The sequence below is a fragment of the Melospiza georgiana genome, chromosome Z, assembly GCF_028018845.1.
Source record: "Melospiza georgiana isolate bMelGeo1 chromosome Z, bMelGeo1.pri, whole genome shotgun sequence".
NCBI classification, from domain to species: Eukaryota; Metazoa; Chordata; class Aves; order Passeriformes; family Passerellidae; genus Melospiza; species Melospiza georgiana.
The window spans coordinates 72412322-72425553 of record NC_080465.1 but is presented as its reverse complement, the minus strand read 5'-3'; the positions used below and the strand labels follow the sequence as shown (position 1 = coordinate 72425553).

Here is a 13232-nt window from a genome sequence, read left to right as displayed (position 1 = left end):
CCTTTCATTCCCTACACTTAATGCACTAAAAGAAATAGAAAAAAAAGTCTTAAATCTAAACACAAAGCTTTAAACACATATTCCATTATTTAAAGCGAAGTTACTCTGCAGCCTTATGGAATATATAACAAATATACAACATATGATCACCCCAAGCGAGTCAAGCTTTCAACATCGCCTTCTCAATGACTGGAAAAAAAAATTATGTCAAATGTGCAATAACTGCATAAAGCAGCTCCTCCATACTCAACCTCCTACAGTTAAATTTAGGGACCAGAGAAATATTAAATATTATTAGCATGAACAACGCTGAGTGTTTTCACACAGTTAAACATTCATATTGCAACTGAGCTAATCTCTCATAAGGCTACAAGAAGAAAGTAAAATGATGTTCCGAACCTGGAACCACTTAGCGTGGCGTAGAGCAGCCAGAGCGTCAAGGCATTTTTGCCTGTCCAAGACGTCCGGTGGGTCTTTCACCATACCCGAGGTTACATCTAAAATGGATTGAATTGGCAAAATGCAGTGAGGAATGGGTGTTTGACCAGGTGAGAAAGACACTTCCTTAAATAGCTTCAATGTCACACATGCCATTTAAAGTTTAAACCCTTGAACGAGAAATGTAAATGTTCAGTAGTAGTCGCTCAATTGGGATTAGGGCATCAACCCAGTAGAAAGATCAAGAGCATAATGCACTTCAGCTCTGAAGTTATTTTCAACTGCATTGCTGATTATGCAATGCATAGTACTTCTTTATTTCAGCTAACAGTGGAAAAACACATATCCCCTAAAATTAAATACTGAAGGAAGGATGGTTGGACACAGTGCACCAGCACAGAGAACACAAGACAGAAGGAACACAAAAATCCACTTTAACCAAGTAGAAACATTCAAACTTAGTTTCTTTTAAATTTTAATTGTCAGGTGTTATTTGGGACCTATTCTTGAAAGAAAAACGAAGTATAACAAATCTTAAAAGTGCTGAATGTTTAGTAATCATGTTATTTTTATCATGCCTTAAAATTATTTACTTTAAAAACCTGACTAAAGGAATGTGATATATTCTTCAATATTACAGAGTTCCTTGTTTTCTAGCACTTTCTCTCTTACCCATATAAATAAAATTCCTCAGCCCATAATAGGTATGTTCCAGCAACACTTAGGATGCAAGGAAGGATCTGAAAAGGGACTGCTTTACCAAAGACTCACCAAGATAAAGAAAAGCAAGGAATAGTCTAAAAAACAAAGCAAAATGTCTGAAAGATGAAGAAATCAGCAGACATTTTCTATTTGAACGTTCAGAAAATAATTTGATTACCAAGCTGCTTTCCTACCAAAAATGAAGAGACTACAGAAGTGGTTTAATCAGTGAAAATGGAACCACTGAACAATATGAAATGGTATCCTTGAGATACTTGAAAACTATATAGATATAGTCAGTGATCACCATTAAAAGTTAATTTTTTACTCATTCTGAAAATGGCTATGGTGACTAGTCGCAACATATGTTGCTAGCATAACTGGTGATACACCAAATAAGATGAAACAAAAAGCCCTCACTGAATGGCACACATCTCACAGGAGCTAGCTGTTTGGAACAGTACAGTTTACTCCCTTCAAGATCTAAATTTAGGTTAAGCCAGGGAATAAAATAAAATAAAAAATAATGAGGCTTATGAAACATGCCTGCAACGAGAAGCTTTTAGATATGTTGCAGAAATTGTGCTCTGAAACCACAAATGTAAACTAGCTGGATTCTTTAGTCTATAGAGCTAAAAGGCCACGAATGAAAATGATATTATAGCTTTTCAGTACAGTAACTAAATTTAATGTGAAGTACTATATTCAGATTTGAGCATTTTGATAGGATTGTGCCATTGCTCTGCACCAGTATAAAAAGCTGAAGACTTCATAACAGCAAAGCTGAGAAGAACATAGGTAACTTCTCACACAGATATTTGAACTTACAACTACATATTAAGGTGTAAAAATAAAAATCTTCACTAACAATGCAATTACAGAACAAATGAAGATGTTTGAAGTGATGTTTCTTTCAAAGCAAAAACAATAATGAAAAATCCCCTCCAAACCTATACCAGAGGGGTGCCAGCAAAAGCCAAATGACTAAAGGAGTACAACCCAGATATCTGAGACAAGGGTACATCCCGAGAAGACCCACCACAGGAAAAAGTGGCAAAATAAGGTTGAGAAATTAAAAATGCAAATATGTGCTGTGGGGCCAATAGTCTATTGACTATTCTATAATAGTCAATTATATACACTCTTCTAAAACTAACATGCAAATAGGTGACACTGCACAAACTTCTAGAACAATAATTCATTAATAATTTGAAATTTCTACCTCTGAAAACCTTCAACTTCTAAAATAGTGTTATTGAGAAGAATTGCAATTTAAATGTACAGGAAAGAATCTTACTCAGTGCTGGAAATGTTCATCTAAAATGGGTTCCTAATAGCTGTCATAAGAATACCCTTGGAACTTAAAAAGACTTTGAAAGTCATAAGTTGCTGAGGCAGGTACTACATTGAGAAAACACTGACTAAAATATATATAAAGGGAACTCCTGTAATATTTATTCTGTGGATTTTTGCATATGTTTCACATTTCTGGATTAACCCCTTAAAGACTGTGTAACTAAAATCAGATGCCTAACCTACCACCCTACTAAACTAGGACAAAAATGGAATTAATTTACAAAACATGGGCATGAATTCTTACCCTGTATAACTTATTACTAGCCTAAACATAAGGGGTTAATCTTTAATTAGACGTGCTGTGTCCACACTACCTCTTCATTAAAAATTAACAGGTATGTCAATTTAGGTAAGTTTTATTATGTAAAATGCATTTTATCCAGTCAACTATTACAAGACTAGTGTGAACACTGCTTCATTCTAGGAGAGAGACAAAGACGAAAAGAAAAAAACAAAACAAAAACCAAACACAAAGTAACAGCAGATGCTAGGACTATGCATCCAAACCCCTCCTTTGTAAAGCATGGCAGGTGTGACACTGAGCTTTAGAAAACCTTGGTCAAAAATCCTTCCGATGTCTTGGCAGCAACCCCTGACAGGAATCAAGTCCCTCTGCTAGAAGGCTTTGGACCGGGGCTGTTAGCTGAGGATGAAAGAGACACACGCGCACACGCAGAGGTGTTGGTAGGTATGCACACTCTGTTTGCCGAGGGAAGACTCCACAGCTGGGTTAGAGCTCTTCGAATGTACCAGATTCGGTCAACTGTCAAACGCACAATACTGTAAGCAACAGTAGCTATGCGGTTAACAATTTCATTTCACCGTTTGGTTTTTTTTTTAGCCTTTTACTTAATAACACATCAAACATGATTCTACTCCACGTGCAAGACTCAAGTTGCATCTTTACTCCAACTGGTTCTTCCGGTAAAGCCTTCCTTAACATCTGAACTAGCTCCCCAAGCGAGCTAAGGAAAATGAAAACTTCAAACCAATGTAAGACACAGAGCATGAGAAGCTGCAGTAAAAACACAAACACATACTGTTACTCTGCAGCAAATAAGCAGCAGTCTTCGGAATAAGGAACTTCTTTGCTGCAATAATTAGCAATTCAGTCTTCTATTTGCTCCAGTTTCAAAAGTGAACTTTTCTGCACATCCATTTTATACTGCTCAGTGTCTTGAAGAGAAATCTAACTTGATTTTGTTTGCCTAGAGGCAGTACTGCATTCAGCAGTGAATAAACTCACAAAGATAATTTAACTCAAGTGTGGGTCAGACAAAAATACAGATTTGTTTCCTTTTGGCGGCATAACTTAGGGGACTGATGGTAGTAATTTGAAATTTGTTTTACTTTTAGTCCACATCAAAGAATTTTGGGCCAGAAACCACTTAGTTGAATTGAGTATAGTGGCAGGAATCAATATGGCACTTCTGCACAGTACATCAAGAAATACACATGGTGTTTAAGGTTCATTTCATTAAATGGTTAGTCTAATTTAATGATAAAATGCTTTTTTAAAAAATAAACTTGATTCAGCCCAGAGTCATGTTATACTCAGATGGTCCAAAACCAAGTAAAAATGGTTGGGTGTGACAGTACACATACAAAGCCTTTATAGCTAGGAATAAAATGAACAGCTTAAAACAAAAGCACTCTAAGACTCTTTGGAAGTCATCCAAACCACAAAATGCATGTTGAAAATTTTTCTTTCTGATTATGTAGGATGGCTTTGTTAACATAGCTTGCTTATAAATGCACTAGTCACAGCTACAGGACACTTAGTAATGCAATATAAAAACCTCAAGTGTTTTAGAGGACATGTAGTGATGAGATGAAATCTAAAAAAAAACCTCAGTGGCTTATATAAATACGTATATACACAAGCACATGTATACATACACACATAAAATTTATTTCAACCTGTATATAAGAAGTGTTAAAACAGCCTCAGATTTCCTATTTGTAGGTTCACTGTCAAACACCAGAACCCTGTTTGCTATGATCTCTTTCAACTATGAAAATACAGGATTAAAAGGAAACAAAAGTTAATTTTATCTGACCCGTAAATAAAAAGAACCAATGTACTGCAGACATTAATCATGCTTGTTGGCTTAAAAGCTTTTGGAGCTTTGAAAGTGTTACAGAACAGACCCTAAAGCAACACTGCTGGCACCAGAGAAACTGTGGACTTCACAAACGTAAATTGATTCCCAAGCTCCACCTTCTGCTTCAGCTCAACGACAAAGCCATTTCTTATTGTACTAGTTGGGTTTGCCAGTTGGATAGAAGAGTGATTGTAATACCAGGAGCCTAAATATACTCAAAAAGCACTCCAGACCAAAAAAACAACCTCAGACAGCTGGAAAAAATCGCATTATCTTTTAAAGTTAAAAGCACTGTTACTGTCAAAAGTACTGTAAAAGTGCATTTTAAGTGGCTCTATTCAGAATGTCTAAGTGATGGTAATACTGACCCAGTTCGAACCCAAAAACCTCTGATTTGATTTTCTAAATCCATACAATCTTTCTCTTAAGGCACAACTGCTCTAGAAAGCCAGTTTATAGCCGCTTGCTATAAAATACTTAGTTTTCCACATAATTTTAAAAGGGGGGAAAAAAATCAAGCTTGTACCTTTTCCAGAAAGCTGAGGTTGGACATAAAGTTAGAAATTTTAAAAATTAAATAAAAGCATCATATACACATTTATTTTAACCAACTGTTTTCTACTGAGACTAGTTGTTGAAAAACAAAGTTTTGATCAAATATGTGTGCCAGCATGTTGCCTTCCAGGACCTTAGTGCCATCTTAAGCAGAATAGATAAACATAAAAAAAAACCAGGTGAGAAATAAGTAACATCTTTAACAACTTCCCAACCTCCATCCCTCATGTTCTCTTCCCGAATGACTGGAGATGTCAGTGTGATTGTAACTTGCATTTTGGGTTCCACACACGAATTTAAAATTATTGCTGCTTCTGGGACTGCACACTTGATATCGTATTTCTCTGGACTTATTACCTAAATATCGAGAAACAGAAATTTCTATTAGAACGTGGCCATTAAAATTAACAGGAAGAAAAAGGATTCCAACATATTCTTTTTTCAACAGAAAGATAGAAACACAATATAATTATATGAAACAGATACCTATGTAGCCATAGAACCACACTACACAGTATAAAGATATGTGGACTTGCATATTGTTTCCAAATTATTAATGAAAATACACAACCAAGCAGATAGAATTTAAAAAAACTGCCCAGAAAGGAAATAAATAGACATTATAAAACAAGACTCTTGATGGTGTTTGAAATAAAGTAAAGCCTCAGAGCCAATTAAAATGTGTTTAACTAATAAAGTGTTTATTTTGAATTGCTTTTTGCAGCTTTATTTAATAATTCTAAATAGCCCCAGAAGAAAGCTGTAGGCCCCTCTATGACCTTCTTCTACATACTTGGCGAACATTTCCATGAAGACAGACCAAGATGTCCATTTGTTAAATTTACTTCTGTTCTGTTACTTCAAAGAAGAGCAAACTTGAGACTATTTTTTCAATAATGTGATCCTGCTAAAGCTTCTATCATGCCAGTGATTCTGTCAAGCATTTTACTAGACTGCATTGAAATACTGGTGCTGCGACAAGCACTCTACAGTGACAGGCTTTGTTCAGCAGAAGAGCAGACACTTTATACTTTCTTGTGGAAATACAAAGGGTTTGTATTTCACTGAATGGTCTAAGACTGCACGTTTACTTTTTTAAACAGTCTAAATTCTAAAAACCCCAGACTAGATTTAGCTGGCTAATTTTGAACAATAAAGCACTGACACATAAAATAAGGAAACAAGATATAAGTACAAAAAACTGGCATTAATGGAGAACTTTGACCTGAGGCAGCAGATGTGCTGTAATTATCTCTACTGCTAGTAACTGATTAATGGTCTTTCTTGCGCTCATTTCTATTTCCCAAATAAAAGAAATCTGTTAAATGGGGATTGATACTACACTGCCAGAGGACACGCTTGTATGGTCACAATATGGAGGAAGCAGAACATGCAGCAGTCTCTTAATTCAGATTAAAATACTCAGGAAATGGAAAGAAGCTGAACTATGTCATGTAGCTGCACAGTGAGTCCTGCCGATACTTAACTTGAGGACAGATTTTCACAGTACTTCTACAAAAAGTCAAATCCAAAAATCTAAATTCTACTTACTGCAAGTTGCTTAGGGAGGCTTTCAGCAATACGACTGAGTAATGTCTTGGAGGGCTTCTCAGCACACAACAAAACAAGATTGACATTTCGGTCTCCACGGAGCAGCAAACCTTTAGCCAAAACGCCCACCCGTAAAACGCCTTTCAAAGCTCTGTGAATTGTAGTTGAAAGTTGCATTTAAAATAATAATGTAAAAATCGTAAAAATAATCCTGAAGATAGAAAAGTAAAATAAAATTGTACTCCACATCTTTCTGAGACTTCAAAATACTGCATAAAAGCCCAAAGAAATGAGATCCTAAAAACACTGATAACAGGGCAAGGAAAAAGAAGAAAATTCTTAAAAAGTAATTTAAAAATACCTGTCTTTACTGCCATCCTTTTTGTCATCTCCCTCTTTATTCTTGCTTTTTTCATGATCAGTCATGCTGTCAGAAACCAGCTTCAAAGCACGCTCAGTAATAGAAACAATTTTTTGGACTGCCTGAAGTTCCTCCTCAGTTGGATATATAGCAGCATGCTTGGTCATCACGTAGCGGTCGTCAGAGGAGTCAGGGCGGCGCAGAGGCTGAACAGACAAAAAAGTGTTCCTCTGAAACCTGGGTGCACTTCCAAGTTCACAAATGAGACAAAATACCAAAACCCAAACATGTGGCTAAGGAACAGAATATTCAAACCTCATGTCACTGAAATTAACAAGACATGAAGTTTCCTCAACAGCCTACACTGTCACAATCAACCATATCTGAAAAGACACGAAGTGTATCAAAATTAAACTAAGGCCAAATCCCAAGATCAGAGGCACTCCTCAGCTGGGAAATACTTGGATATTGCTGCAAAATGAGGTATTCATGATTTCTTTTGTACAATCACAGGATTGTACAGGATGACCTCAAAAGGTCATCTAGTCCAATCTCCTGTTCCAAACATGGTCAGCTGTAAGACCACATCATGTTGCTCAGGGCTTTAGCCCGTCAGTTTTTGAAAACCTTCAAAGATGGTGGCTGCACAACACCTGTACAAAAAAAAAGATTTCCTGTATTCACTCTAAATCTCCTTTGTGTTTGCTTAAGCTGGATGTATCTCACCCTCTCATGACGATAAAAAGCCTGTCCCCTTTTTTATAAAGCACAGCTATTAGAAGGCTACTCTGTCCCACTGAAGCTCTCTCTTCTCCAGGCTGAACAATCTCAGATGCCTCAGTTTCTCCTCACCGGGCAAGTGCTCCAGACCCCTGAACATCTACCACTACACTGAGCCCATTATAGTTTATGTATCTTGTACTGGAAAGCCCACAATTAAATGTAGCATTGAAGTTAGGGTCTAATGAAAGCTGATCACTTCCCTTAATGTGCTCCTGTTAAAGCCCAGGTAGTTGCTGGCCCTGCTGCCAGGGCACACTGCTGGCACATGCCCACTGCTGTTTGCCAGGACCCCCAGATCCCTTTCAGCAGAGCTGCTACCCAGCCTCAATCAATGCAAGGGGTTCTTCCTTTCTGAGTGCAGCATTAGGCACTTGTACTTGCAGAATTCCATAATGTTCCACTCCTACAGCCCACCTAGGTGCCTCTGGATGGTGGCCTTGCCATCCAAGGTATCAGCTATTCTCCCCATCCCAGCATGCTTCAGGTTCATGCCAGCTGCAAACCTCAGCAATGTGCACTCAACTCCATCACCTTTCAGATCCTTGATAAGGTGCTTTTCAGTTTAATGCCAGAATCAACCCATGTGCAACTTCACACTGCTAGAATATGATGCACCACTAACCATTATTCTCAAAGTCTGAGAGCCCAGATACCTTTTATCCATACATTTGTCCACTATTAGGTATATAATATTGTATAACACAAATAAAATAAAAAATAGAAAAATTCAGTATGACTTGTGTTTCATAAGAAGCAATATTTAAAGCATCCTCTCGTCATTTCATTGGACTTCTTTTGGAGGACTAGTACACCTACGCTATTTCATTAGCATATAATTTCTTCCTCTCTTTTCCAAATCCTTTATTAAGAAACACCAGACACAAGTGCAGTAGCACTGAGTAATTTTATATTTCTTAACTGTGCCTCCTGGTAAGAATGGTTAAATCTGTTTCTCAAGGTAAGAAACTCACTGCTGGTCCTTGGGGTTGAGGAGGCATTCCAGGTCTAACCCCCAGCAGACCTAGTGGTCCTGGAGGGCCATGAGGATATCCTCCATCTGGTATTCTGCGACGGTCATCCCAGTGATGCTGCTCTTCCTCCATTCTCCTCCAGTACATGTCCTCTTCATATCGCCTGAAGTGCATCAATCAAAGTATTCTTTTTATACAGCAGTTAATACTTGACACTGCTCTAGACAGATTCTTCTCTGTCTTCAACAACTTCTATTAGCCATGAGCAAATACCAATGAAGGGATGGTAACAACATGAATTATTGTTGTAAAAGTAGGTCTGCATTTACGGAAAAGTAATTCTACTAACTCTGCATTACTCAGAAGGATTGAAGAGTAGCAAACAAAAACCCCAGTGAGAGAATGACAATTTAAAACACGACAGTATAGAGCTCCCTAAAGTATTTAAAATAAGTAACTATGGAGCTTAGTTTCAGACAATCTGACAGCAGGTTGTCACATTCATTCATGAAACATAATGCATTACCTCATTTCCATCCTCCAGCGTTCCTCCTCTTCTCGCCTTCTCCAGTATTCTTCTTTCTGCATCTGTTTTCTCATCTTCTCTTCCTGAATTTTTCTTGCTCGAATACTGGGCTTCACTTCTACTTGTAAGTCTGGGTTTACTTTTTTCTAGATCAGAAGAGTAATGAATTAAATGTTGCTTTCCTGTCCTCATCTCAAGGTATGGAGTAGTTCTGGCATATTTAACATACACTACTCCCTCTACAATAAAATCAAAAGGAGTAAAATGCAGTTTTAGAACTGCACAAATGCACTTATCCTTAAAAAGTCTGCAACACAAAGAGTGTGTGCTGTTTATCCTACCAAAAACACTGAGCAATACTTTTTTATACTCTTTAAACTTCATGGTAAACAACAAAGAACCTATTGCTGCTTCACTTCACTAAGCATCGCTTAGACTACAAGCAACATTCGAAACATTTAAAAAAGTCTCAACCAAAACATAATTTCACAATTTGCATTAGTCTTTTAAGACTACACTGCCTATGAAATATATTTCTCTTTTTTTACATGCTGTTTACTCAGAGTGCCTACTTTTGTCTAATCTTCAAACCTAAGAGCAGGTGACCAGACCAGTTAGCTGATATCTGGTTGATTTTCAGAGAGAAGCATTAGCATTTTTACCTTGTACTGAAGTCTGTGCCGCCGCCCTTTCAAATGCATCTCCTTGGCATTAGGATCATTGAAACTGCATTCACAGAGTTTACAGTGAAAGCGGATCACCTTTCCTTCATCATTCCTTACCTGGAAAATAAAGTTATTACACATTTAGTCATTTATTTTTTATTTTATAAGGCTGATATAAAATTAAATTATCTATTAATCAAATTATCCAGTGCCACTGGATAATGTCACAGACACACCACTGTGCTTGGTATTGAGCAGGGAACAAGGTCCTTCCATTTCAAAGAGTACACAGCTCTAAATTCAAACCTGAACATAGTCAGCTAATAAATCACAGACCTGTGTATCATGCCAAATTCACATCAAAGTTGATCCACCTATGTCATACCAACCGCATGAAGAAAAAAGAAATTTACACAACACAAAAACGTAAACATATGCACAAGCCTTTGCAGGTTCAATGCATTGTCAGTCTTATCTTCAAGGAGAACCCAGAGAATTACAGCCAACCCCATCTTGATCTCTGGGAAGGCGATGGAGCAGCTAATCCTGGAAACCATTTCAAGGTACAATGAGGGCAAGAAAACCATCAGGAGCAGTCAGAATGACTTCACCAAGGTGAAGGCCTGGCAGATGAAGGCAGAGCAGTCAAGATTGTCCCTATGGACTTCAATAAAACCTTGGACACAGTCTCACCACAATATCCTCTAACACAAGCTGCTAATGCATAGGCTGGATAAGTATACAAGTGAGCTGGACTGAAAGCTGTCTGGACAACCTGGCCAAGGGCAGTGATCTGCAGAATGAAGCCCAGTTGGAGGCCAATAGCCAGCAATGCAGCCCCTGGATCAATACAGTCCTGTAACATCTTCAGTAATGCTCTGGGATGATGTGGGAGAATGTATTCTCAGCTAGTTTGCTGATGACATAAAAAACTAAGAGGAGGAGATGATATACCAAAGGGTTGCATTGACATCCAGAGGGACCTCAACTGTCTCACCTAGTGAAGAGGAGGCTGAGGGGGATCATATCAGTGCATGTGAATACCTGGAAGAGGGGTGCAAAGACGACACAGCCAGACTTTTTTCAATGGTGCCCAGTGCCAGGACCAGAGCCAATTAGCACCAAGTGAAAAATAGCTGACTATCAGAGCACTCTGTTTTATTGTGACTGACTGTGCTCTTGCACAACTGCTCAGGGAAGTTATGGAGTCTCCACCCTTTGACATTCTCAAAAAACATCTGGACATGTTCCTGGGTGATTGGCTGTAGGTGGTCCTTCTTAAGCAGGGTGACTGAACCAGGTGATCTAAAGAAGTCCCTGCCAACCTCAATCACTCCATGATTACGTTCACTGTAACAGTTAAAAAATAATACATATTTTCATATTAATACCTCCTCCACATAGTCATGGCCCACTGGTTGGACATCACTTTGCAAGGCAGCAAGAGTTGTGGGAGTCACTGGTTCAGCTGCTGTGTCAGGCTTTACTTCCTGTGTTTGCACTGTAGCAGCCGGAGGTGTTTTAACACTTTCAGCTGATTTCATTTCTTCCATTTTACTTCCTGTTGTCTGAAGCTTATTACCACCTAGAAATCACAAACAAAAGTTAAATTATTGCTCTTCATAAAATAAGAATGTGATTAAACATAATGTGCAAACTGAAGATTTTATTTGCAAATGCCTATGATTTGAGCAAAGAATTATAGGTCTTTTAAAATCTATTGGACTTTAAAATCACCCAAAACTTAAATATATTTTCAATACAATTAAATATTTTAACAGTAAATTTAACAACATTCAGGTTACTTAAACACCGAAGTCGTTTACTCTAACAAGAAAAACTTCTGCTTTATAAAATCGCCATTTTTGTTATTTGTTTTCCTGCTTTTTCAAGGGACAGGACTGAATGGGAAACAACTCAGAAAATGTATTTTAATAATCTCTTTTGTTGTTATTTTGTAAATTTATATATTAAAAAAAACCAGTACTTCAAAACTTTATAATGTTTGTACTAGTAAAGGCAGTATACTCCTAGCATTGCAGCTGTATAGTTCTTTCCTTGAAGAGCAGGGTAGCTTATTGTGCAACAGCTGCTTCCCATCTCTGTTATGTTTAGTTCAAAGCTTACATGGTTAGTTTTCCGCTGAAAAAGGATGTTTCAGCTGCCCATCACAAACTGCCAATCTACCGCATGTGCATTAACAGCCCAGGCTGTGAGATGAAATTAGGACTGTAAACTGCAATACTCCAGCAGCAGCTACATAAGAAACCAAAGGTGAGAGGCTTCTTATGAAAGTGGGAAAAGTATTCAGGAGGGGCCAGGTGGAGACAACTGGGCAGAAAACACCAAAATCAATTTTGAAGCAAAACTTTTATAGAAATTCTCACTTATCAGTAATTCCCTTAAACACAGCAGAGTAACTCAAGCATAGAGTTACCTAAATATATTTGTGTCTGCTGCACTAGTTCTTAAGAAAAATTTACAGAATAGGTTAGGTTTCAAAATAAAGACTGACTTCTATACTTGCCAACAAAGTTTATTTTCGGTGTAGATATTTTCTTTACTGCTATGTTAGCAGCGGTTGAAGATGTTTTGTTGTTGGATGCAGTGTTAAGTGTGGTGTTTGCTGTGGGAGTAAGAACTTTCACTGCAGAGGATGCAACAGAGGAGTTCACTGTACTGCTGCTGGTTGCTATGTTTGAAGCAGAGGCCGTTGGTTTGGAAGCCGATGTGGATGTTGAGGAAGTGGCTTGGGTAACCACATTTGGTTCAGTCGAAGGAATGGGTTTGCCAAGTTTTGTATGCAACTTTACTACCTGTAAGTAGGAAGAGAAATTCATAACATGATGTCTCTGAGATACATTATTTTTACAGCTATCACAAGCAAAAATATCAATATCTAAAAAAAAAAAAAAATCAATATAAATAAAGAGTTAGCTTTTTTTTTTACAAAAAGTGGTCTTAGGAAAGAAAAAAAGACAGATGCGTAAAAGCTCTTGTCACCTATAACAGGGAAATAGCCACTTGCTATCTTACATGGCTTACTCGCTTTAGAAATCCAGGCATTTATTCCCACAACTGTTTAGATAATAAATACAACAAGCTTACAACTCAGGATAAGTTCAAGAATACATTTTGCTCCTAGTGTTTCAATGTATCTGTTTTGTTGTCTTGTCACTTTTTAGTCTCCTTCAAATCGGCAGAACATTAAAATATTTT

General features: G+C 37.5%; 1 protein-coding gene across 2 annotated transcripts in view; it reads right to left on the bottom strand.

Moving 5' to 3' along the window:
• ZFR (zinc finger RNA binding protein) overlaps window positions 1–13232 on the bottom strand; it is a 47142-nt gene that overhangs the window by 7807 nt on the left and 26103 nt on the right. The window contains exons 8-16 of one of the 2 annotated variants that reach the window (XM_058043356.1): window positions 12529–12829; window positions 11405–11598; window positions 10011–10130; window positions 9349–9494; window positions 8823–8985; window positions 7069–7274; window positions 6708–6858; window positions 5372–5513; window positions 400–497 (exon numbers count right to left, since the gene is read on the bottom strand). In XM_058043356.1, coding sequence (XP_057899339.1) covers window positions 400–497; window positions 5372–5513; window positions 6708–6858; window positions 7069–7274; window positions 8823–8985; window positions 9349–9494; window positions 10011–10130; window positions 11405–11598; window positions 12529–12829 — 1521 coding nt within the window. The remainder of the gene's footprint in view (window positions 1–399; window positions 498–5371; window positions 5514–6707; window positions 6859–7068; window positions 7275–8822; window positions 8986–9348; window positions 9495–10010; window positions 10131–11404; window positions 11599–12528; window positions 12830–13232) is intronic. The other variant, XM_058043357.1, reaches the window with a different exon arrangement.